This window comes from Chiloscyllium punctatum, chromosome 17 (genome assembly GCF_047496795.1).
Source record: "Chiloscyllium punctatum isolate Juve2018m chromosome 17, sChiPun1.3, whole genome shotgun sequence".
Classification (NCBI taxonomy): domain Eukaryota; kingdom Metazoa; phylum Chordata; class Chondrichthyes; order Orectolobiformes; family Hemiscylliidae; genus Chiloscyllium; species Chiloscyllium punctatum.
This window is the reverse complement of record NC_092755.1, coordinates 52,574,271-52,598,727: the sequence shown is the minus strand read 5'-3', so window position 1 is coordinate 52,598,727 and position 24,457 is coordinate 52,574,271. Positions and strand designations below refer to the sequence as shown.

General features: G+C 40.4%; 1 protein-coding gene across 3 annotated transcripts in view; it reads right to left on the bottom strand.

Annotated features, from left to right (window-relative positions):
- Nucleotides 1-17,205: 17,205 nt before the first annotated feature.
- The window catches only part of cdc45 (CDC45 cell division cycle 45 homolog (S. cerevisiae)), a 46,892-nt gene continuing 39,640 nt past the window's right edge, over nucleotides 17,206-24,457 (bottom strand). For all 3 annotated transcript variants that reach the window (XM_072587129.1, XM_072587130.1, XM_072587132.1), the window contains 4 exons: nucleotides 23,645-23,728; nucleotides 21,343-21,461; nucleotides 19,551-19,627; nucleotides 17,206-18,807 (listed from right to left, as the gene is read on the bottom strand). In XM_072587129.1, coding sequence (XP_072443230.1) covers nucleotides 18,743-18,807; nucleotides 19,551-19,627; nucleotides 21,343-21,461; nucleotides 23,645-23,728 — 345 coding nt within the window. In that variant the 3' untranslated portion in view covers nucleotides 17,206-18,742. The remainder of the gene's footprint in view (nucleotides 18,808-19,550; nucleotides 19,628-21,342; nucleotides 21,462-23,644; nucleotides 23,729-24,457) is intronic.

Sequence of the window (24,457 nt, the reverse complement as noted above, 5' to 3'; positions counted from 1 at the left end):
TATATATATATATATATATATAAAGGGAATGTGGGAGAACTGATGGGGAAAAAAACTCATTCAAAATCTCCCCTTGTCATCATTCACATGGTCTTCGGGTGCACAAGGTCTTTAGGTGCGGTTTCACAAGTCTATTCAAACACAGCCTTGCAAGTTTCCGATTGTTTTCCTGTGTCTATCCAGTCAATGATAAATCACCATTGCTAATTGCACCGCGTCAGTCAGTCATCTGCAACGGAGACTTCCGCGGGGAGGGAGTGGGGAATGCGAGGACTGTTTAATGACAGAGAAATGGCTTTATTGGAAGACACACCGATGGGGTTAACGCTCAAACACAGGGTTTCAACATCAAGAAGTTGAGTTTGCAGAAGCATAAAGGACACCGCTAAATTGCAAATAAAAAGATTAAAATCACACAACACTAGGTTAAAGTCTAACAGGTTTATTTGCAAGTACCAGCTTTGGAGTGCTGCTCCTTCATCAGGGAGCGTTGGAGCAGGATTATAAAACACAGAATTTATAGCAAAAGATCACAGTGCCATGCATGCAACTGATACATGTTGAACAAACCGAGATTGCTGTTGTGTGTTGTGACCGTTTCACAATCTTCCATTACATGTCTGTCTCGTGGACAGCCGTAGTCAAGGCTCACTGAGGGAGGGAATTATCTGGAACAATCCCGAATTTCAAAAGGAATCCACCGACTATTGAGTCTGAGAGAGTGAACTCCCTGTAGGGTTGGGGTGAGTGGGTGTAAATCTGCCACTCGGCGTCCACATGCCCTCTGGATCACAAGTTAATGAAAAAAAGACCTGAGCACTGCAATAACAAAGCGACAAGATGGTCACAACACCATTCAAATAATCCCTGCGCACATTATAACGGAGCCAGGAGTCTGGCGCAAAATCCCCCACCTCTCCCCAGATACATTCTGTTGTGGCGAATACAAAAGCTGGCTCCCAAGGTGATTCCGTACTTCCCATGAACTGGCGAGAATTGTGTGCACACTGAAGCACCGCGGAGAAACAATAGCATTTTGTTTATGGTTAGCCCTGGCATTCACGCCATACCCAGGGCATGTTAACTGCTGATTAACATCACTTGAGTTTCTAACGGACTAAAAAGTCAAGCAGGTTTATTCATGGACTAAGCCATTTTCAGAGGAAAACGGTGGCGGCGAGGAACTGAATGTATTCCAAACAAGAAGAAGGTACCGGTGGTTGTCTGGAACGCTGTCACATCTGAGACTGAGACCTCTCAGACTGCCCTCAAACGGAAGCTGACCTTTTCACCGCAGCGCAGTGAAGATTGCCCACTGCTCTAATCAACATCACAAATAATATCACAACCAAAATAAGATGCTCTGCTCATTTTTCACAATTGTTTTGGGGGTGGGGGGGGGGGGGGGGGGGGCTTGCTGCCCATAAATTAGCAGCAGTTTCTGGAGATTACAATGGATGTTGTTCAGGACGACTTTGGTGGCTGTGTTTGGTTTCTTCCTCAAACAGAGCAGCTTTAAACCAACTCATTGCAGAATAATTCTCAGAATGATACACTCATGAAGCGCAACGCACAGGAACATAGAACATAAGAAGGACGAGCAGAAGGAGGCCATCTGGCCCCTCCAGCCGCCTCTGCCAGTTAATAACATCATGATGTGGAGGTGGCAGTGGTTGATTGATTGTCACGTGTACCGATTGTCACGTGTACCGATTGTCACCTAAATACAATGAAAAGCTTTGATTACGAGCAATACAGACAGATCATAGCAAGCAAGGATGTACAGATCAAAAAGACTTGGACAGAGGCATACAGGTTACATTGCTTACGGAGTGTCCATTCATCAGCCTAATAACCTGCAAACCAACCTGTCGTGATTCATGCAGGAGGACACCCAGCTCCCTCTGTGCACTGGCATGCTGAAATTTTTCACCATTTAAATAAGTCCATTTTGCTATTATTCCAAACAAAATGGATAACCTCACATTTACCAGCATTGTATTCCAATTGCACACTCACATAACCTATCTATGTCCCTCTGCAGATTTTCAGTGTCCTCTGCACACTTTGCTCTACCACTCATGTTAGTGTCATCTTTGAATTTTGACACACTACACTTGGTCACCAACATTAAATCATCTGTGTATATTGTGAACAATTGGGGTCCTACTACTGATCCTTGAGACCCACCACGAGCCATTGATCGCCAAGCAAAAAAAAATCTGTTTATCCCCACTCTCTGCTTTCTCTTAGTTAACCAATCTTGTATTCATGCTAATACATTACGCGTATCTAAGGAAAAGGAGCCATGACAAACACATACTCATTTTAGAGTCAGGCACATTCTTCAGCTCTATGCCAACTTGGTTTGCAAATCACCTTAAATTGGAGTGCACTGGTTACATAGAAAGGCAGGATCTAAGAGCAGCAAGCCATTAGCCCTTGAAGGTTGCTCTGCTGTTCAATTATTATCTTGGCTGATCTGAGAGTGGTCTCAGCTCCACCTAACTGTCTATCCCTCACCAAAACAAAAATCCATCTAGGTCAGGTTTGAATTAATTCAATGGTTCAGCCTTCACTATTTTCTGGGGATCAAAGATGCACAAATTTACAATCCTGTAAGAGAAAATAAAGAAATTTTCACCCCTTGTTTAGGAGAAGACCTTTTCATCCTAAACTGAATCTCCTAGTTCTGGTTTCTTCTACAAGGAAACATCCTCTCAGAACCCATCAAGTTCCCTCAGGTTTCAATAAGATCACCTCTCATTCTTCTCCAGTCCAATGGCCCAGCCTGTTATAATTTTCTTCATCCCAAGAGTGAGTTTTTCACACAATTATATCTGTTCTTAAATCAGGAGACCAAAATTGCACACAGTACTCCAGACACGGTCTCACCAAACCCTGTACAACTGCTAAAGGAATTATCTACTATTTTATATTGCATCACACCTTGCAATAAAAACCAAGATTACATTTGCCTTCATGATCACTTGCTGTATGTGTAAACTAACGTTTTGACCTTCATATGTCAGTAAACTCAGATTTCTCTGTGCCTCTGAGTTCTGTAAATCTCTCTCCATTTAAATAGCATTCTGCTTTTCCTGTCAAAGCAGAAGTGTTTACATTTTTTCACACTACACTAAAAACGCAAATTTGTGTCCTCTCACCTAATCCTTCTTAATCCCTTTCCAGATGAAAAGGTCTTCTCCTAATCAAGGGGTGATGATTTCTTTATTTTCTTCCCCATCTTGATATCAGCAAAGGTATTTATCTTTACATCCAAGTCATTGATGTAGATTATAAGTGGTTGAGGACCCAGCAATGATCCCTGTGGCCCTCCACTGATTACAGATGCAATCTGGAAAAAGACCTATTTGTCCCTGCTTATGTTTCCTATTGGTGAACTAATCCTTTGTCTATCCTAATGTGTTATCCCACACGAAAAGCATTCAGTTAGTATTGTCACAGCTGATGTGGCAGTTTACAAAACAAGTTTTGGAAATCTCAGTACTGCAAACCCACAGGTAACAATTTTATCTGCTCTGCTTATCAGTTTCTCAAGAAAAAAACTCTTATACTTTACTTAAACACAATTTCCCTTTCACAAAACCACATTGACTCTGTTTGATTACATTTTGATTTTCGAAATATCCTGTTATTACTTCCCTAATAATAGAGGTTAACAATTTCCCTATAACAGATGTTAGGCCAAAAGGCCTACCATTTCCCATGTTCTGCCTACTTCCCTTCTTGAATAATCCTGTTAAATTAGCTATTTTGTTATCAACTGAGTCATTTTGAGGATCTCAGGAACTTGGGAAAATTATAATCAAGCCCCCACTATCTTTGCATCTACTTCTTAATAATCATAGCATGCATGCTCTTTAATCCTGGGATTTGTAAGATTTTAGGGTTAATTGTTCTCCTAGCACATTTTCTCTAGTGATAATGATTGTTTTAAGTGCCTCCTTTTCCTTCATTTCTTGATGGTCAATTGTCTTTAGAAGGGGTTCTATGTCTTCTATAGAGAAAACAGACAGAAAATACTTGTTAATGGTTCTGCAGTTTCCTGATTTTCTATTCACAATTCCCCAGACTTCACACACTGGAAGACTAACATTTAGTTACTGTTTTCCTTTTTAAATACTCAATACCTATTTTCATATTATTTGTTATCTGTCTCTCAAACTCATTTTTTAAAAGTTATTCTATGCTGGTCATAAACATCTATCCAATCTTCTGACCCATTTCTACCCCTCACAAAATTGTACAGATTGATGCTATCCTTAATTTCATTATTTAGCCATAGTTGATGCATCCCTCTCAAAGATTGATTTATTTCTCACTGGGATAAATCTTTGCAGAAAGTTAAATATGTCCTTAAAAGTCTGCTACTGCATATTTACTATCCTGTCTTTTAGCCGAGATACCCTTTTCATTTTAACCAGTTTTGCTTTCCTGCCATTATAATTGCATTTAAAATGCTAGTCTTAAATCAAGTTTCTGTCCTTTGAACTCAGTGTGGGTTTCTACCATATTATGATTATTGTTACCTGTGGGATTCATTACCATGAAGTTATTAATCCTGTCTCATTGCTTGTTATTAAGTCTAAAATAGCCTATTCTCCGGTTGCCTCGACAATGCTCTAAAGAATTCTCTCAAACACATTCTATGAACTTATTTTCTAGACTATATTCACTGGTCTGGTTTACCTCATCTACAAATAGATTAAAGTTGTGTATAATTATTACAGTATCCTCTTATATGGCCCATTTATTTCTTCTTGTAAAATGTCTCCTGCCCTGTAAATACTGTTTGAGCCCCTGTAACTATTCCTACACTTGGCCTCTTAACTTTCCTATTCCTTATTTCTACCAAACTGATTCTTCTCCTCGCTCCTTTGAACAAAATTTATCACCCACTGCTGTACTAATAGCATAATTAATTAACAGGGCTATCTCATCGATTTTTCCCAGCTTTCTGTAATTTCGTAATGTCAGACACCCCTCATCCTATCCCTGGTCACCTTGCAACCATATCTCCTGTAATGGCTATCATTCACATTTAATTGTATCTGTTCTAACAAATCACCTATTTTGCATTAAATGTTTCATTCTATATTCTGTACCTCGATTTCTTCCTAAATATTCTATCCAAATCTTACAATGATTTTGATAATTCCGCTTAGTCAATTGACAAAGCCTCTTGACAACCATATCTCAAGACCACCATTGTCGAACTTAATAAGACCATGCACAGCTATGTATTTTAAAGTCAATACATCAGGTGAGAATAGATATTTTTTCAGTTACCCAGCATAATGTCACTTGATTCATGGAAACATAGGTCTCAGGAAAATCATTCTGCCTCTAATGACCATTGCAATTGAATCCTTATGCTTGAGGTGACCAGGGCTCACAGTACTTATTTTGAATGTTTTACCAACATCCTGTACACTGACCATGTATATATTCATAATCATATACAAATGTGTACATATATTTAGCATTGATGTGTCTGAAGTGTAATTAAACAAAAAGAACTATTCAGTCCAGCCTCAGCCTGCTACAATGCTACTGTTGCTCCAATGAAATAAATCTCTGGAAAACTGTATAACAGGCAGCTGACGCTCTTGCACTAGTTTTAATTATTCCTATTATCTCCCATGCAACTAAGATGATATGCCTTGCATCTTCCAAACCTGTGGGTCAGTTATGGAAAAGTTAAATGCCAAAGACACTTGGGAACAAAGCCACCTACAGATTTTCCACCAAGGTACACACCATCTTAATTTGGAAATTTATTCCCATTTCTTCATCATCATTCTATCAAACACGTGAAACTCTCCCTGAATGGCAACATGGGTGTGCATACACTACATTTCATAGCTGCACTCCTAGCCAAACTGCTGCAGTGTAGCTATAGCATTGGCGTCAACCCAGTGGGCAATTGCCCAGCTACGTCCTGTCAGGAGAAAGGAAGATAAACCAATTACCACCCCTTCAGGCTCTTCTTAATCATTAGCAAAATGATGGCAAATGTCAATAGGAATGCTATCAAGTAGCACCTACTCAAAAAAAAAATTCTGTTCGCTGATGCTGTGTTTTGATTCTATAAGGGACACTTAGCTTTTGAGATCAAACCAAATGTGAACAAACTAGCTGAATTCAAGAAGTGAGGGGCAGTGACTGCTTTAAGTATTAAAACAGCATATGAATGAGTGTGGCACCAAAAAGTCATTGCAAAATTGAAATCAACGAGAATCAGAGGAAAACTCTCCATTGGTTAGAGTCATAGCATAAAGGAAGATAATTGGTCATCAGTCATCTCAATTCCAGGACATTTCCTCAGGAGGTCATCAGAGTGGTGTCCTATGTTGAACTATCTTCAGCTGCTTCATCAAAGACCTTCACTCCCTCATAAGGTCAGAAGTGGGGAAAGTTCGCTGATGATTGCACAATGTTCAGCACCATTCACAATTCCTCGGACACTGAAATAATCTGCATCTACATGCAATAAATTCTGGATGACAGTCAATCTTGGGCCAATGGTTGCAAGTAAAATTCATATCACACAAATGACCATCTCCAATGACAGAGAACTAAGCCACCTACCCTTAATGTTCAACATCATTGTCATCAATGAATTCTTCCATGGGTGACATCTCGAAGGTAACCATTGAGCAGAAGTGCAACTGGAGTAGTTATATAACCAGAGCGGCTACACGATTAGATCAGAAGCTTAGATTCTCCAGCATGTAACTTACCTCCTGACTCACAAAAGCATATCATCATCTACAAGGCAAGAGGGGATGCAGTACTCTCCCCTTGACTGGATTAGTGCAGCAACGATGACACTCAAGAAGCTCAACACCAGGAAAGACATGCTAACCTGTTTGATTGACATACCATTCAGGACATTAAATATTCACTTCCTCTCCTGCTACCACACAGTGTCTACTGTCCTCAAGGTGCACTGTAGAAACTTACTCAGGCTTCCTTGACTGCATATTTCAAATCAGTGACCTCTGTCCCCACCCAAGAAGAACAAAGGCAGCAGAAGCACAGGAACATTTACCACAGAGCTACACACCATACTGCCTTGGAACTGTTTGCATGTTCCTTTGGTATTACTAAATCAGAAATCTGGAACTTCATTCCTAACAGGAATCTAGGTGTCTACATAACACAGCACTGGAACGGCAATGGCCTGGTAGTATTATACAGAAGGCAGTTAATGTCCTGGGGACCTGGGTTCAAATCCTCCTTCCCATTGGTGAACTTTGAATTCAATAATGAATCTGGAAGTCAGGGTCTAACGATGGCCATGAAACCATTGTCAGAGGAGGAACCTAGGTGGTTCACTAATGTCCTTTAGGGAAGGAAATTGCCATCCTTACCTGATCTAGTGCCTACATGTGACTCCACAGCCACAATGTGGTTGACTCTTAAGTGCCCTCTGGGAAATTAGGGGTGAGCAATAAAAGGGAAAGCCTAGTCAGAGACACCGACATCCTGCGAGTGAATTAACAAAAGGCTACTTACCACCACCTTCTCAAAGGTAATTATGATGGGCAATAAATGTTGAACTAGCCAGTGATGCTTACATTCCCATGAATGAATAAATTAAAAAGAATATAGGTTTAGCTGGGTAGTCTTGTGGATGGAACTTCTTGCAATACATTTTGCAGGATATCTGTGTAGAAGTCAGTCTATAGGACCCAGTGTGAACCTTTGCTGATGGGAAGAATCTTCATTTTCCACACGAGAGTACTTCAATCTCCTCCTCTCCCCGCCCCCAACCCCAGAGTGTTGAATTCCAGCCCATAGCAGAATTTCTTAGATTTCTTTCTTTTCTGCTGACCTGCTGGAAATGTTTTAATAAACAAGAGGGGAATTCCAAAGATTCAGAGAGTGGAAAGTAAAGTTTAACAGGGGCCCTGAAAGGAAACGTGGGTTACTGAACAGGCAAGAAATAATCAAAGAGAATTTGGTCAAGCAAACAAGATGGAATAAAGGCACAACACAATAATCTGCCTCATACTAGCCTGCAGCCACACAAATACCGATGTAAAACACCAAAGAACTGGCAGTAAATATAATGATTGCTTCACCTTTTCTTTATCTCTGTGACAGTGAAGTGACATTTTTTCAATAAAAACAGAAATTGCTGCAGAAACGCAGCAGATCTGGCAACACCTGTGGAGAGAAAGCAGAGTTAATATTTCAGATCCACTAACCCTTCTTCAGAACAGGATACAAAACATTAACTTTGCTTTCTCTTCACAGATGATGCCAGGCCTGTTGAGTTTTTCCAGCAATTTCTGATTTTGTTTGAGATCTTTTACATCCACGGTTCTTTGTTTCATTACACCTTTTCCAAGTTACCATTGGATTTGAGATATCATGTCCCAAAATATACATTGAACCGTAACCCAGGAATTCATACCCAATGACATCTCCAATACAAACAATTCTAAAAGGTTTCCGTTCTAAAAGGTCGTCCCTTCACTCTGAGACTATGCCCTCAGGTCCTTCTCTCTCTTACTAGAAAAGCATCTTCTCCATGTCTACTCTATCCAGGCATCCCAGTTTCAATCAGATCCCCCTTCATCCTTCTAAACTCCATTGAGTACACACTCAACTCTTAACTGCTCCTCATATGACAAGTCCTTCGTCTCCTGGAGCCAACTTGCAAATCTCTTCTGAACCCCTTCTAATGCCAGCACATTCTTCCTTAGATATGGGACACAAAATTGCTCACAATATTCCAAACGTGGTCTGACCAGACGCTTTTACAGTATCAGCAGTCATATTTGCTCTTGTAATTGCATTTGCCTTCTGAACTGGCCACTGAACCTACACGTTAACCGTAAGAGGATCCTGAAGTAAAATTCCCAAGTCCCTTTGTGCATTAGATTTCCAGAAGCTTTCCCCACTTCAAAAATAATCTACATCTCCATTCTTCCTATCAAAGTGCATAACCTCCCACTTTCTCACATTGTGTTCCATCTTTCACTCTTTGCTCATTCTCTTGGCCTTTCTAAGTCGTTCCGCAACATCCTCTCAATATTTTGTCCCTCCACCTATCTTTGTGTCATCACAATCTTAGCAACAATGTCTTCAGTTCCTTAGTCCAGATCATTAATGTATAACATGAATAGTGCTGGTCCCAATACTGATCCCTGTGGAACTCCCCTAGTCACCAGCTGCCATCCTGGAAAAGACTTCTTTATCCCCACTCCTTGCCTTCTGCCAGTCAGCTAATCCTCTATCCATGCCAGTACATTTCCCCTAACACTGTAGACTCTTACCTTATTTAGCAGCTTTCCATGTAGCACCTTGTCAAAGGCCTCTGGAAATCCAATAGATCACACCCACTGGCTGTCCTTGGTCCACCTTACTCATTACTTCCTCAAAGAATTCAAACCGGTTTGCCAGGTATGACCTCCTCTTGATGAAGCAGTGCTATTTTCCCAAGCATTTCCAAGTGCACGCAATCTCATCCTTTATAATGGACTCTAAAATCTTACCATTAATCGAGGTCAGGCTAACCAGCCTATAGTTTCCTCTCTACTGTCTCCCTTCCTCTCTTCTTAAATAGGGGTGTTACATTAACCATTTTCCAGTCTTCTGGGACCCTCCCTGACTCCAGTGATTCTTGATAGATCCACCACCAATGCCTGTACAATCTCCTCAGCTCCTTCAGAACTCTGGAGTGTGGTCCATCTAGCCCAGGTGATTTTTTAACCTGCAGACCTTTCAGCTTCCCCAGCACCTTCTCCTCAAGTGATGTCTACACTGACCTCCGCCCACAACTCCCTTGAAGATCTGGTATGCTACTGGTGTCTTCCACTGTGAAAACTGATGCAAAGTACCTATTCAGTTCCTCCACCATTTCTTTGATGCCCCTTACTACTTCTCCAGCCTCATTTTCCTGTGTTCCAATATCCACTCTTGTCTCTTACCTTTTATATGTCTAAAAAAAATCTTGCTACCTTTTTGATTAGAGTAGATCCCCTACAGTGTGGAAATAGGCCTTTAGGTCCAACCAGTCCACACCGACACTCTGAAGAGTAACCCACGCAGACCCAATTCTCTCTGACTAATGCGCCTAACACTATGGGTAATTTAGCATGGCCAATTCACCTGACCTGCACATCTTTGCGACTGTGGAAGGAAACCAGAGCACCCGGAGGAAACCCATGCAGACACAGGGAGAATGTGAAAACTCCATACAGACAGACGCCCGAGGCTGGAATCGAACCTGGGACCCTAATGTTGTGGGGCAGCAGGGCTAACTACTGGGCCACCGTGCCACCCCACTGAGCCACCTTCTTTGACATTACTAGCTAGCTTCCCCTCATGTTTCATCTTCATCCCCGTATGGCTTTTATAGTTGTCATCTGTTGGTTTTTAAAGTGCACACAATCTTTTGGCTTCCCACTGATCTTCACCACATCATATGCTTTTTCTTTTGCTTGTATGCTGTCCCTGACTTCCTTTGGCAGCGACAGTGACCTTGTCCTCCGCTTCATATAGTTTTTCTTCCTTGGGTGCATTTCTGTGGTGCCTCCTGACATTTCTGGCCATGCTCACATTACACGAACAATTTATGTTTTTAAAAAGTAAAACTGTTCAAGCATGGCAGGTTCCACTAGCAAACTCATCATTGTCCTCACTCACCATTTACTGGTGTCTTTTCTAACAGAATTTACTGGAAAACTGTAGCAGGCAACCTTGCTCAGTTCCCATCATATTGACTTCTAAGCCATATTGTGGTTATGAGATATTGTAGTCTCTATTGTAGTCCTAGTAAATTGCACCAGATATTTAGTGATTATATTCTGTGTTCTGCTGGATTACAAATCTACCAATAAGTTTAACAAAAATATGTTGATTAATATTAAACACTATTACAAAAAACTAAGATTACCCTGAATTGTATAAAATCTGCTGTGGTCAACCTCCTTTATTGAAGCATTTGGAATTACACTGGATCTGAATGGTGGGCAGTAATATTTATTTTTTACACCCTTGAGTCTGAACATTCTAACATCCTGACCTAAGCTTGCAACAGTCTGCATCTAAGCTCATGTAAAATGATGACTGGTTCAGCTTCATATCTTTCATTCTCCCTCAACTAGAAAAAAACAAAATAATTCATGAAAATGATGCTCCCTGCAGAAACCATTATTCTGATCCCCTATTGTTGACCTTCATCCTGTTTGGCTATTACCCTGAACTATGTTCTTTCCAGGTGCCATCCATCCATTAACTTCTCATTCGTGTTGGAAACAGCGCACTCCTTATCGAAGCATTGGACAGGTTAAGTCATATGCCTTCACAGTACCATTAAGACAATTTTTCTCAGTGCAGCATGTTCTATTATTGTTATTTTGTTATTATATCTAAGGAGCTCACAACACGGCCCCTTGGAGTTAATGAGACTTTGCCTGATTTATCCATGACCATTCACATGGCATCTACAAAGGCACAGTGATGGCAGTGTGTATGACCCACACAAAGTTCCTTCAATAGCACATTTCAAGCCCATGGCCTCTCCAAACTCGAAGAACAAGGGCAGCAGATCTATAAAATACATTACCACCTCTCTGAGCCTTCGCATTTGGAATTATATCATAATGCCTTCGCCGAATCAAAAACCTAGGACTCTCTTCCTAACAACACTGTGGAAATTCCAAATGCACAGACTACATTAGCAAAATGTGGCTTAACCATCACCTTCTTAATGGCAATTTGTGATGGGCAATAAACGCTTGCCGAGACAGCAACACATATATCCACCAACTGAATTAAAAAGAACTTATTCAGCAAATAGGAAAGGTGAAGGACCACAGCCAGATGAATCACGTCAGAAGCTCTAAATCAGGAAGAATCTCCCAGTGATTTCTTGCTGAATGTTGTGGGTTCAGAGTTCCAATATAAAGTCATGGCAGTCAATGTTCCTACTTCAAGCAATGAGGGGTATATCACAGCATGAGTAAGGAGACTGGAATTTGGGAAGCTAAATGCAGGCAAATGGAACTAGTTTATTTTGGGAAACTTGGTCAGCATGGATGAGTTGGACCGAAGGGTCAGTTTCTGTTCAGTAGACTATTTCACATCAGATCCAGGTAAGAAATTTCAGTGAATCACCAGATTGGCATTTTCAATAAAATAATTGTGAAGAGGGAAACAGAATGGAATGACAAGCTTATACTTCGTACATGTTGGTACCTGCTGAAATAAATTTGCAATTGTTCTAACTATTAATGTTGCACATATGTCAATAATTGTATTAAGGAGAAAGTGAGGACAGCTCACAGTGATCTTCCAGCTCCAGGACCTCATCAAAAATCTGAGTCAACACAGTTTGGAAGCATTGCTTCATTAGTGGTGTTGCCATGTTTCAGATGAGAATCTAAATCAAAACCCTGTGTTCCCTCTCAGGTGGATGCAGAAGATCCCACAACACTGTTTCAAAGAGAAGTTGGGGAGCTTGGCAAGGTAATGATTCCTCAATCATCACCAAAACAAATTACTATCACATTGCTGTTTGTCTTTGGAGGGTCAGTGTGGACTTGTTGGGCCGAAGGGCCTGTTTCCACACTGTAGGGATTCTATTTAAAAAAAAATTGGCTCCTAAAATTGTGATTACATTTCAAGAATATGTCATTGACTGCAAAAAGGTTTTGGGCCATCCTGGTATTGTCAAAAATGCAAGTCATTTTTGTTATCTGCACTAATATTTCTTTTGATAAATGTGTTTATGAAGCACATTTCAACAGTTTATTGCATAAAAGTCATTATATAAACATATTGTCTTGATCTTTTGTGGCTCAATGTCAAATGTTGTTCCATCGTTGTCCTCAGATGTACTTTGGGAGGTTTGATTATATTAAAGCTCCTGTATAAATACACATTACTGTTGTCGTATTGAGAATGGCAACAGAGATGAAGATAATGTATAAGACTGTATTAATGTGCTGAGCAGCAACATTCTCTGTATTTGCACGTGGTCCTTGAAAGGTAAAGGTTTGGCAAAGGGTCGGGATGGGGTGAATGACCCTTTTTGTCACATGTTCCTTCTTTTCCTGGATCAATAGTAACAAATGCCATAAAAAATGATTTCCTCCTCTTCCTTGCTGAAGGTGTTGACTTTGGCTGGACTATAATTCTTTGAGTGCTGATCACACTCCAGGTCGGCCATTCTTGTGAAAAATCTCTCTGTGAGCCTTCGCAGGCTGTTTAACACTGATGCTTCACAACCAAGTCTGATTCTGGTCTTGATTCATCCAAGACAGCCATTGGATCAATTTTTCCAAAGGGTGCTGAGGCCAATTGGCGTGTCAAATACCACACATGCCAACAACAACTAACTCAACACAGATCAGAAATCCACTGAGTATAATTCAAACTTGTACATCAATACAAACAAGTTTACAAAACCATATTTCTATCACCACAGTAAAAGATTAAGAAAGAGTCTAATTTGATGTGGATTCAAACTACCTGAAGAGGTCAGACTATAATCTCTTAAATTTTCTGTGGAAAGAGTTAAATTTCTTCTGTTGAACAGTGGAGACTTTTCTGGGCACCAAGTCAAGTGACTGTGCGGAGGCCGAATGCAATTGAAATATCTTTTCTCAACATTCAATTAACACAGAATGTGGATTGTAAGGCACAAATGAATATTAGTTTGCCATACTGCCAATTATCAGGAAGTCAGGAAACAGCTGCACAACTTGATGTAGTTTGAAGTCATTAAATGTCCTCCCACCTCTTTGAAGTTCTTAAGAAAATGTTGGCACATTTAGATTGCATCAAACAAGGAAGACTGCTTCCCTTCTGGATAAATAGGTGAAGAATTAAATGTTTTGAGAAAAATTGCTTTGTTATATAAAATAATTTATTTATATTAATCCATGGGTATGGAAGCACCGCTGGCAAGAGGTAGCATTTATTGTTGAATACAAAACAGGGATATTGGTCAAACAAGCTATTTTGTCCCAGATGGCGTGGAGTTTGAGTCCTGTTGGAGCTACCCTCATTCAGGCAAGTAAGAGCATGATGACATGCTACCCTTGTAGTCAGTGGGCAGGCTTTGCGGGAATCAAGGGGAAGAGTTATTCTTCACCATACACTCTGCCTTTGTCACCTGCTCCTTTTTATCACCCTTTTTATATAGCTAATCCAGTTACAGTCAATGGTAACCTCAGCATGACTATGTGTGATGGCAATGCTTACCTATCAAGGAAAGACAGTCATTACCCGACACTTCTATGGCACAAATATTACTTGCTACTTATTCTTTTTTCATTCATGGGATAAGGGCATCACTGGCTAGGCAGCATTTATTGTCCATCCCTGATTACCCAGAGGGCAGTTAAGAGTCAAATACATTGCTGTGGGTCTGGTATCGCATGTAGGCCAGACCAGGTAAGAATGGCAGTTTCCTTCCCTAAAGGGCATTAGTGAACCAGACGGGTCCTTCTTATAATCGACAATGGATTCACAGTCATCATTAGATTTTTAATTTTAGATATTTATTGAATTCAATTCCACCATCTGCCGTGGCTGGATTTGAACCCAGGTCTCCATAACACTATCTGGATCAACAGTCCAGAGATAATACCCCTACCTCCCCTTATCAACGCAAGCCTAAACGGGCAGAGATGGTAGATTCCAGATGGGTTTTTACAACAATCCAGTAGTTTTATTATCATTACTGAGACTAGTTCTTCATTCAAGATTTTAATAATTAACTGAATTTAGAGTTCCCCAATTACCATGGAGTAATTTGAACTTCCACTTCCTAAGCTTTGCTAAACATTTAAAATTTGTATTGTTAGCAACTCTGTCTGGGTACAGATGATAATAAGAACTTAAGGCTGGGTAAGGTTTATCTCAATGATGCTCACTTAGATACACTCTCCATACTGACAGTATTCGAAAAGCATGGTATTGGAAAAGCACAGCAGGTTAGGCAGCATCCGCAGAGCAGGAGAGTCAATGTTTCATCAGGAATGTGGGTAGGGTTGGGTGGGGAAGGGTGTGATGAGATAAATGTGGAGGGGTGGAGCTGGGGTCAAGGTAGCTTGGAAGGCGATAGGTAGACACAGTTGGGGGGTGATGGTGATCCTTTCCCATCCAGCAGAGATTTTCCTGCACACCCAAACACTTCATCTGCTGTGTCAGTTGCTCTCGAATGTGGTTTCCTCTACTCTGGAGAGACAGGATGTCAACTTGCTGAACATTTCAGAGAACATCTCTGGGACACACACACTAAACAACCCCACCACCCTGGACGAAGAATGCCTCATCTTCTACCTTGGGACCCTCCAACCACATGGCATCAGCGTCGACTTCACCAGTTCCCTCATTGCCCCTCACCCCACCTCATCCCAGATGCAACCTTTAACTCAGCACCACACTCTTGAACTGTCACACCAGTCTATCTCCTTCCCATCTATGTGGTCCACCTACCGCTCCAACCTATCACATCAACCCCCACCTGCATCTACTTATTGCCTTCCAAGCTACCTTTCCCCCCCATCCTAATTCCTTCCTCCCTCCTACTTATCTCTCAACCCACTTCCCCTCCACATTCCTGATGAAGGGCTTATGCCCGACATGTCCACTCTCCTGCTCCTCAGATCCTGCCTGACCTGCTGTGCTTTTGCAGCACCACACTTTGCATTTCTGATCTCCACCATCTGCAGTCCTCACTTTCACCATAGTGACAGTATTACCTGTAAAAAGGGTTTACAGGATATGGAAGAATCAAATGCCCTAAAATCTGCCTAAATTGGATATTAGAATTCCTTTCAGATTCTAGAAAATTACACCATGTCTAAACAAATAAATGGAAAATGGTTCCACTGGTGAAGAACAGCTCTACGGTTTTAAAAACAAAACGTGAAAGGTCAAGCTCCATTATACAGTGGATAAACCGCTTTGAAAAGGGGCAGAGAATTAAATGTCTGGAATTTTCTACTTCTGCACTCAGCAACCAGTGATATTTTGCACAATTACTTTACGTGCCAGAAACATGCAGGACTACAAGCTTAGAAGTGGAAAGCCTGGGTGGATAGATGAAGTGGGATCAAGCAGTGCCAAAATTCTCTTTGGAAAGGAAAAAGAAATTCTCTTTCCTCACTAAAGACAAGTCTTCTGAACAGGTTGGGGGGGGGTAGGGTTGGTGCACAGACAGATATAATTGACATTGCTTTTTTGTTGTGGAGCCTCTTGCTGTGTTAAAAAATGGCACTGTTTGTTGTCATAGGAACAGGAGCATGCCTTTCTCACAGTCACCAGGTTCCTTAATAGTGCTTCAAAATTCTCAGCGATATTCACTACCAGTGATGCAAAAGGAATTGCAGCTTTGTTCTTGTTCTTTAAATCAGATATTGAGAATTTATATCAAACTGTTGAAAGACTATACTGGCATATTCAGGGAAACTATTCTTGTAAAGAACTGGTGGAGACTTGATGGGCTTAACTGTACTGTAAACACTCTACAATTTGAAATAGCAATCAGTTAAAGTGCAGGGATCAAGATGTAGGAGCAATTATAAATCAAGCCACAAGTTGTTCCGAGCTGCCACATTTGCTTATAGTTTTCACTTTTTATTGTCTTTTGGTTTTAGATTTTTTTTAAAGTGTAGGAGCTTCAGTAATAGATGCAAAAGGTGATACTGTGCACTTCGGGACCCCAACAGCGAGTCCAAATAGAGGTCCTGAGCCTGCACTTGCCAGTAGCAGAGTGCTTCAGCAATTTGACTGGATGCAGCCTCCTAATGAAAACATTAATGACAACTGTGTGGAGTGAGAGCTCAATCCCAATTTTGTTTTGTACTCTAAGTGTTACATTTATTGAAATGGATCCTGCTAGGCTGCACTGTTACTAGTAAGAAGCCAGCTACTCTGGTTCATGGCCCCATCTGAGCTTTCATTAAGTAATTAGCTGCCCACTTCTGTGGAATGGGTAGTCAATCTACACACTGGTCTGCCTCCTGTGAGATTCCCAGGCAATGGGACAATGGTGTGGAGTTGTTTGGCTGTGCCCCCTGCCATATTTTGCCCACAGCTTCTTCACTTCCGCCACTAAAATTTAGTGTTCAAAAGAATTAGGCAAAAAATTAGGCACTTCCACATTAGCTGAAAATGTACAAGGTAAAATTATGCACCAATTCAATCATGTAAAATTAGTACTGATTTTATTTAAAATATACGGCAGTAAAATTTGGGTAAATAGCATGCCTACAATAATACACAATTTACAATAAAATACTCAATATAAAAACCAGTAAATGACAACATGGCAACATGACAGGGAGGTAATTTACACACCTTACACAATACAGAACCAAGTACATAAGAACAATCTTGCATCTTCCTACAAAGTGAAAAATCACTAGGCATGTTTCTGAAGAACGAGAAACATAAAATATTAGTTGAACATCATAAGATTAAAGGAATTAATGTACAGTAAAAATTACAAGATACTCATTTGGGCAATGAGAATTCAGAATGACATACCAGTTTAAAGAAATATCAAACCTCTCAAACACATTGTCTTAAAGTTCATTGCTTTTACAAAACAGCATGCTTCTTCAGGAATGGGGGTGCAAGAAAATCAGTTTTAGGTGCAACTTTGTTTGACTTTCCATTCCATTACCAGGATATTAAACCAAATCATTTGATGGGAATGGTTCCCAAACAGAATCATAAAAATGCTCATGGATAAACAAGTAGCTGCAAGTGATAAGCATAAAAAACTCTCAATCTTGCAGTATGGGTTTGAAATAAAGAGCACTGTAAAAAGATCTATTAAAAACTGCAGTAAAAATGTCAGAACACTAGCAGTCATTTCAACCTCACATTACTTGCCTGTGCAGTGTCGGGGCAGGACAAAAATACTGCAAAAACATTCTGAAGCTCCTCTTTGAAGTGTAGCAACATTGCTTTAAATGATTAAGAGGAGTTTGTTACCAATCATTCAAATGGTGACAAATGTGTCCATCAAAATTGCATCATGGTAATTTGTGTCCAACTCATGTTCAAGCACCATAACGATGAGACAGAGCAGCAACAAAGGAAGAAAGGAAAGGAAACAAATTCTGCACTCAGGGATATCCTGCCGCAGGTGGTCAGAGATTTATCAGGGGATTGAGAATCAGCCTACTCAGTCACATGAAGACCGTAGTAGATGCCACTCTCAAATCAAGGGATGGCTACCAACAATTATTTAACTGACTAATTAATTAATCAGTATTAGGGAAGCATCTACATTATAAACATCAGCTTGTTGTCTATTCACCATCACTTGATCATGCTTACAGCATACGATAGGTACAGCACAATTTTTCACTGTTTGCTTTCCCATACCCCTCTAAATTCTGCATTGTTCCTAAACAATAAAACTTACAAGTGCAGATGATTTAATCTGTCATAAATTTACTGGATCTGTTTAAAATTAGCCTTGATTTCAGCTGCCATTTATGTGGTGCCGTCGCTATAGGGAGACAGGATGGTTGACAGGTCTACAACCAGTAATTTGTCCCCAGTTTCACAAGATGTTCCACTTCAAAAATGTATTGGCAAGTTCATTGGGCACAGTATGAACACCTGAGTCATAAAATGGAGTCAGACTTTCCAAGTATGGTTTCCAGAGGTGTCATTGCCACGCAAGACCAGAAACACTGGGTACTCCTGCTTCAGCAAGTTGCACTCACATTTATGTCAGCAGAGAGATCAATGCATCCAGAAATTTACTACGATCCTCAGTTTTCAGTTCAATTACTGTAATGAAAAGATTAATTAGTTAATTGGAATCTAGTCACTCAGCATGTATACAGAGCTGGCCAACACCTTAAACTATACCTTTACCAACGTGACTGGAAATCAGTCTCTGTGCTCAAACCAGCACCAAACAGATATTTAGCGGAAGGAATGCTCTGAATGTGGGAGGATGGAATATGTCAATATACACAAGATGCAAGTGGGTAAAGATATTACCACTGATACATAGCTGTTGTGAAATGTTTATTCAGCGAACACTGTTCTGAAGTTCATAAACATTATATCCAATGGATAGCGATGTTATTTCAAAAGGACACAATATCAGGCATAAAGTTAGACACTATGAGATCAAAAACTCATCAGGATGTGTTCTTTATTTATCGTACAACACCAGCTACCGAGAATATTCTTTATATACTAGATTTGACCTTTCTAAAATTACTTCAGCTCTAACCCCGCCGAGTTAGCCCACAAACTCCATCCTGTAATACTTGTGAATGGAACGATTTCCCGCTACTGTATTATAAGGAAGTCCTAAAACAATCGGCTGAAGCTATGCACAAAATTTTTGACACGTATTCCTCACATACACACTTCAAAGAGCTACCTCCCTGCAATCAATCACAATTATACAGAGAAATGAAGAAAGATTCTTCCTCAAACTGGCCCTGAGGGAGAGTCACTAGCAGCATTATTGCTGAACTTAATCTCACAGTACCATAATTATCTTAAAGGTTACTTACTGGAAGTATCAAAGTGGTCATGCAGAGTCCGTGAGCTTGTACTTTCTGCTGCCTTCTCAAATGCTTTACCAAAGAAACTGAAAGAGAGTAATGATTGTTTACAGAACTTCAAGCAATTTTATATACTCCTTCTGAATGTGAATTAATAGCACTCTATTTGGAGTTACAGAAATGATCAAGACAAGCTTGCAAACCAGCTGCTTCTGGTTATACAGTAGCTGCATTGGAACCAGACTTCAACATTTCTTTTGTATGAATTCTGTGCTTATTTAAAGGATAATGTGTTAATACTAAACTCTTGACATTTTGTCACTCAGTAGCAGCAATGAACATTCAGATGATATTGCAACTAGATGAATAATGTACATTCAGTTCTGTACTAACTTCAGAGTTACACAACTATTTTCACAATTAGTTTAATTTTGGCTTCCTACAGCTTATTGGTATAAGATTGAATATTGTCACTGGTTGCTCAATATTTACATTCATATCATGTATAAGACATACAGTGAGAAAAAGCTCTCATTTCATGAATCTTGGGTGAAGTTGAATTCACATTTCAAAGGTCAATGTGTAATTACTCGCTGTACATTATTTACATTGTATGTACAAAAAGATTAAATTATACAAAGGAATCAAGCCAATTTCTTTTAGTTTATATTTCATTTTTTATGGAGCTCTTCAATTAATAAAAATGGTGCAACACAGAAGCAGCCACTCAGTCCTAGTTCTCATTCTGGTTCTTAGCGATCTTCCAAGTTTACATTCCTGGAAATCTCTCTCATTCCAGTATTTGTCTTTTTTGAACATTATTTAATCTGCTTCATTCACCAAATATGTATAGTACTATAGATCATAAATTATTGCATAAAAACAAAATTACTTCATAATTATTTTAAACCCGTGTCCTCTGATTAACGACATTTAAGATCTTGGAAAAAAGATTCCCCTATTTACTAATTTCTAAAATTTTCTCAAATCTTGTTCTGCTGCAAAGACAGGAACTCAAACTTCTATATGTAAATTTTAAAACAATTAGTCTTTCATGGGTCGGTATTTGTTGGCCATTCTTAAAGGCTCTTAAATTAAGTTGCATTTCAGAGGACAGTTAAGAGCCAACCATATTACTGGAGTTACATGTAGTCAAGATCAGATTTCCTTCCCTAAAGGGGAATACAGAAACAAATTGTTTTTCTGACAATTAATATTGGTATAGTCACTGTAAATGAGACTAGCATTCATTTCCAGATTTTATTTATCAAATTAAAATTCTAATGATTGCCCAGGTGAGATTTGAACCAGTGCCCCACAGCATGAACCTGGGCCTCAGGATTACTAAATTAGTGATAGTTCAAAAGTACCACTGCCTTCCTTATGAAATGCTTTGTTCCTGGTACCACTACAAAATCTCCTTTGCACTTTCTTCGAGCTAAATGCAGTGATAAGTTTTTAAAAAATATAATATGAAGGTGGAAACATTAATTCAGTTTTCTATTTGACATTTCAAAAAAAAACCTCATTCATTGGAAACACTGCTCCATCAGCAAATTTAGCACAACTGAAGATCAGACTTGGAACTTGCTGACTGAAGAAGGGTTTATGCCCGAAACATCAATTCTCTGTTCCTTGGATGCTGCCTGACCTGCTGTGCTGTGCTTTTCCAGCGCCACTCTTTTCAGATCTGCTGACTCTGCCTGGCTGAGGACAACAGCAGTGGTTGCTTTCATCATGGAGGGAAAGAATAGAGCTTTCATTTTTCCACCATAAACATGGAGCTTAGCTATGGACTCACTTTTTTTTGTCTGAGCTTTCAGTTTCTGGTGGGATTCCAATAACGATCACTGTTCCTTTCTGCAGGTCCATTGGTGCTGCTATGACCAGCGGGAGCACCTTACATCGTTTGTTTTTGGTCTGTAGAGAAGAACAGATGTAAATAGAAGACACTGCTTATTACTCTCCTACAACACCATGTACGGAATTTCCAGCAACATGTCCACTCAAAATGGCAAGTCAATGACCTGTGGCACTGCATGCAGGATGTCAATATCAAGGGCAGTGCTTCGATCAAATTTGCTACAGAGGATTTTGGAGAGGCAGGATGAGAATGAGCAGTGAGAGGTAGAGCGAGAGAGAGCAAGAGAGTGAGCAAGAAAGCAAAAGGAGTGGAAAGTGTGTTTAAGAGAGAGCCGAGAAGAGGAAAGAGAAAGAACACAGAAAAAGAGGCCTGTGGCGGGAGGAAGAGGAGGAAGGGGTGGGCTGGGAAAAGGAGATTAGGACAAGATGAAAGCATAAAACTTATCGCGACAGGCAATAGCCGACATTAGTGTTTGACTATTAATCCAGAAATTCAGGTATCGTTCTAGGTAACTGGATTCAAAGTTGGGTTTGAATTCAATAAAAAAATCTGGAAATAAGAGTCAACTGATGACCATGAAACCATTGCCAAGAAAAAAATCATGAATGAGGCTTTAGGGAAGGAAACGGTCATCCTTACCTAGTCTGGCCAAGACATGTGACTCCAGACCCGCAGCATTGTGGCTGACTCTTAACTGTCCTCTGGCAATTAGGAATGGGCAATAAATGCTAGTCCAGCCTATGACACCCTCATCCCATGAATGAATTTTGAAAAAAATGCATTTAAAACAGTAATTAATTAATCCACATTAACAGTGGGCAGAATTTTACAGTCCCTACAGGCACGTTGAAGATGCTATGGAATGCACCGCATGGCTTCATCTGCCTGCCCCAACCTGCACCCCAGACAGCCCACTCATCTTTGAGCCTATTGAATGCCTTAAAATGGCTAATAAATAGTCACTTAAGTACCTTATCCAGCTCCTATTTTGGGCATGTTGCAATAGGCCATTTGGCCTATTAAATCTGTATTGCCAAAAATATACTACACTGGTATCAGTTTCCTGTACTAGACTCACAGCTTTGAATGTTAAGACACTTCAAGCCCTCATCCAAGTACTTTTTAAATGTTGATGCTTCCTTCCAGGCAGTGCATTCCAGGCACCCACTATATGGGTGAGAAAGGTTTTCCTCAAATCCCTTTTAAACCTCCTGCTTTTCACTCTAAAATTATGGTCCCTTTTATTGACACTTCAACTTAGGGAACAACTGCTTTCTATTCACGCTGTTGCTTGTCCATGTCATTACACACCACTGGACATGTGGGACTTGAATCTGAGCATCTCGGCTCAGAGTAGGGACATTCCAACTACCTGCCTGGAGAGGTAGAGCTTTAGCTGTACAGATGAACCTCGATTATCCGAATATCAGATTATCTGAAGAAGATTTCAAGGTCCCAATAGAAACATTACATCAAAGAAGAGTTTCCAACACTGATCGCGTCTTTTGTTAACAGTGATTAAAAGTGAACTCGGCTTATTGAAATGCTGCCGAGAACAGTCCTGGACATTGGTGGGAGCCCAGGCACCATCTCCAGATGAGTGACCTCCCGCCCACACTTTCCCAGGATTTCTACACAGGTACAGGGCAAAGGTGGAACCTGTCAAACAGTTGCAGTAAAAAGTTGTGTGTGTGGTTGTGTGCGCGCTATTTGGAGACTCACCCCCCCAAAAAGGTGGCAGCAGTCTTGTTGTTGACGTCCAGTCTGGCCGCCCTGGAGAGGGGGTGGGGAGCGAACGGGGGCACACAGGGGACTGGGACACGATAGCTGACCGGAGGTGGAGGTGGGGGTGGGGGTGGGGGTTTGCTCACATGCGTTGTGCTGCTGCATAGTCTCCTCAACAGGGAGCAGACTTAACAGAAAATTCCCAACCCCAGAGGAAAGGCATTGAATCAATTAACCAAATAATCAATTATCCAAACGAAATAGTGCCCGCCCATCTCATTCGGATAATTGAGGTTCCTCTGTATTGGTTAGTGTTGGGTAAGAGGGAAAGAGATAGCTCCTTTGAGGGTATCGTGCACCCATCAGAGCCCACCCTGAACATGATCATATTCTACTTTAACTCTGCCCCGGTCTTCTCAAACCCATCACCCATCTTAGGTGGGCCCTGACAGCCATCCTGTCACATGTGCATATGTGTGTGTGTGCTCCCCCTTTAACGAGGATACATACATACCGAACGGACAAAGCACTTCAGCAAGTGTTTACACAGTAGTTTCAAACAAATGGGCTTTGAATAGATCTTTACATCGGGGGTCCCCTGTAGATGAATAAAAAAGAATTACTTAAAAGAACACAATTACCGAATTGTATAAGTCAGCTAAATCACAATGTTGGTTAAGTGTGTATTAAAGTGAAGGAAATTAAACAGGTGCAACTTTGTGTGCCAAATCTATATGTTCTGGAAAAGGGGTCACAGCTGCAAGCAAAATGTTTCTTTCCTCCACGGATACTGCTTGACCTTGTTGAGTACTTACAACATCTTCAATTTCTGTTTATGTAATATTTGGTTAGGATACATTGTGAAATCGGATATCTGTTTTGCTCCTAGCTTTTAAACTATTATTCTTCAGAGTGATCATGACAAGATTTGCACTTTTTGTCCATCTTTAGTTGCCCTAAAGTCATGGTAGATCTTTCCCTTGAATTGCTGAACTACCTGTAGCCTAGTGTTTCCATAGCCATGCAAAATTGTGAAATCCAATCAGTAGGGATTGCTAGAGTAGACCCTAATTTTGTGAGCTGTACGTATTTGGGTATTAGTCATCAACCAGCCTTTTCCTACCTACTGTTCTCAGCATCAATTGATAGACATACATCCGCAACAGTGGGGTTTTCAGAAAGATGTTAAAAAAATCCAAGATGTTGCACTTTTGGCTGAGGGCAGTTGCTTCAGCCTTAGCTCTTGCATTCACATGTCAATTACAAGTACACTATAGTTGAAGACGGAAATGTATATAGAGATAGCACTTCCTATTACTTTTGCACT